At 29.0% G+C, this 1,958-nt stretch overlaps 1 protein-coding gene across 1 annotated transcript in view; it reads right to left on the bottom strand.

Moving 5' to 3' along the window:
• Positions 1-172: 172 nt before the first annotated feature.
• The window catches only part of LOC108752212 (probable RNA-binding protein EIF1AD), a 2,845-nt gene continuing 1,059 nt past the window's right edge, over positions 173-1,958 (bottom strand). The window contains exon 2 of the mRNA XM_018492890.1: positions 173-274. Coding sequence (XP_018348392.1) covers positions 173-274 — 102 coding nt within the window. The remainder of the gene's footprint in view (positions 275-1,958) is intronic.

Genomic DNA, 1,958 nt, shown 5'->3' with positions numbered 1-1,958 from the left:
AACTTTAATTTAAAAATTAAGAAATTTTTAAATACAAAAATTTAGAAACTTGAAGTTCAATTTTTATGGTGCCTTCTGTTGAAATAATATTATATTATAATATTCATTGTATTATGATATATATTCGGTTCCTTATTGCTATCTTTTAAATTTCTTTTTATATATTAAAATATCAGAAACCTTCTTCTATGCTAGCAACATTTGTGCAGTATTTTTCATGTTCGTTTATGTCAAAAGGATTCAGTCGAGCTAAAGCCAGTAAATCATCCCTTATCTGTACAGAAATGACTTCTTAAGTCCAAATAAACGTTTCTGCTAACGTCACTAACATCTTTTCAATGCGAGCTGTAACGCAACTTACTTCTATGTAGCAAATCATTGACATTTGTCGCGTATATTTTGCATTCAATATTGTACATTTTTGTCCTCTTCTAAATGTAAGTGAAAAATAAGAGAAAGATTCCGTCGCTTTATCCCGCTAAGGTATTCTCAGAAAAAGAACATTTTTCAAACAGAAAGGAATTGTGGAAGTTTTATCTGCAATGATTGCATCCTATTATGTCGCATCCCTAAAAACATTTTTAAATTAAACACACAGTTTTTATTAAAAATCGGCAAAAATTTACCTGCACGAATCGTTATTAATTTTATTTATACATTGTTGTTGTTTAATTTAAACATCTTATATCCGGTTGTATTAATTTAGAAGAATTTAGTAGAAAATGAAATTGAACAATTTAGATTGATTTAGATTTAGTTTTTATAAATGATAAATTTTATAAATAATAATTAAAAAATCTAAATTATTATACAAAACGGAAGAGAAATATAATTCTCTTGTAGAGAAAATAAGACAGGAATTAGAATTGATTTAAAACGATTCTTAATTTCGAAATTTATTTTTACAAAATCAAATCAGTCTCCATTAGAATATTCTTTTTATTCGTTTATTCTTGAAAGATATTTATTATTGAAAGATCTGTATAAATCTTCTCGCGCGAAGAAAAATTGGAGGCGATTTTTCATTATTAAGGAAACTTAAGATATTCTTCCCGCATAAATACGGAACTGACATGACAGTTTCGCAAGTTTGTTGCAGTTGAAGTGGATGAGTACGTTATTCTATCAAAACTTTTGAAAAAGAGTGACATAACTTTTCTGAAATCGTGGAAATAGAATTTAGCAAGTGAGTATACTGCGAAGTTGCGAGCTACGCCAAGACAATATCAATTATGTGCATCAAATATAGGAAACTTGATAAAAAACTGGGTCAAGCATACAAGTGCACGCTTCAGATTTCCTTTTTCTGCGACTAGTAACTGACCTTCTTGACTTCAATTTCCTCTTCGTAAATTCTCCAAAATAGCAATCAAATAATCTTCTTAGCGAGGAAATAAGCAGCTTTAAAGTTGCTCAAGAAGCACCAAACCATTGGATTGAAAATAATAAATGAAATTTATTAACTGTAGGAAATAAATGGAGGAGTGAAATAAATTCCACTTATGTTATTACAAAAAATTTAAGTAGAGAATTTGGAGAAAATAACTGGAAAAAATTTTCAAGTTCTTTGCAAGAAGTTTAAATTAAATCTTACAATAAGATAGAAGACGAAATTCGATATTACGAGGAATATGCAAACTCGTATATGCAAACATACTTTTATTATTTAAATATATACAAAAAACAATTTGCTTTTAAAATTATATATGAAAGATATAAAATTATGTATGTACATTTTTGCATCATATGCAAAAAGGCAAGTTCTAAGCTAACGAGAATCAGATTCGCTGGAATCTGTATCACTTTCACTGTTGTCTATTGTCTGATTAGGAGCGCACCTATTCGTATTTACGAAAAGCTCTTCGTCATCGCACGTAGTATAATTCGTTGCTATCACACATCCGTTCCTTTTTGGATCCTCATCGAATTCTGGCGGCCAACAATTTTGTTCACGATAC

This window comes from Trachymyrmex septentrionalis, unplaced genomic scaffold (genome assembly GCF_001594115.1).
Source record: "Trachymyrmex septentrionalis isolate Tsep2-gDNA-1 unplaced genomic scaffold, Tsep1.0 scaffold6, whole genome shotgun sequence".
Lineage (NCBI taxonomy): Eukaryota > Metazoa > Arthropoda > Insecta > Hymenoptera > Formicidae > Trachymyrmex > Trachymyrmex septentrionalis.
The sequence above is the reverse complement of the archived record's forward strand: the minus strand, read 5'-3'. Positions and strand labels throughout refer to the sequence as shown.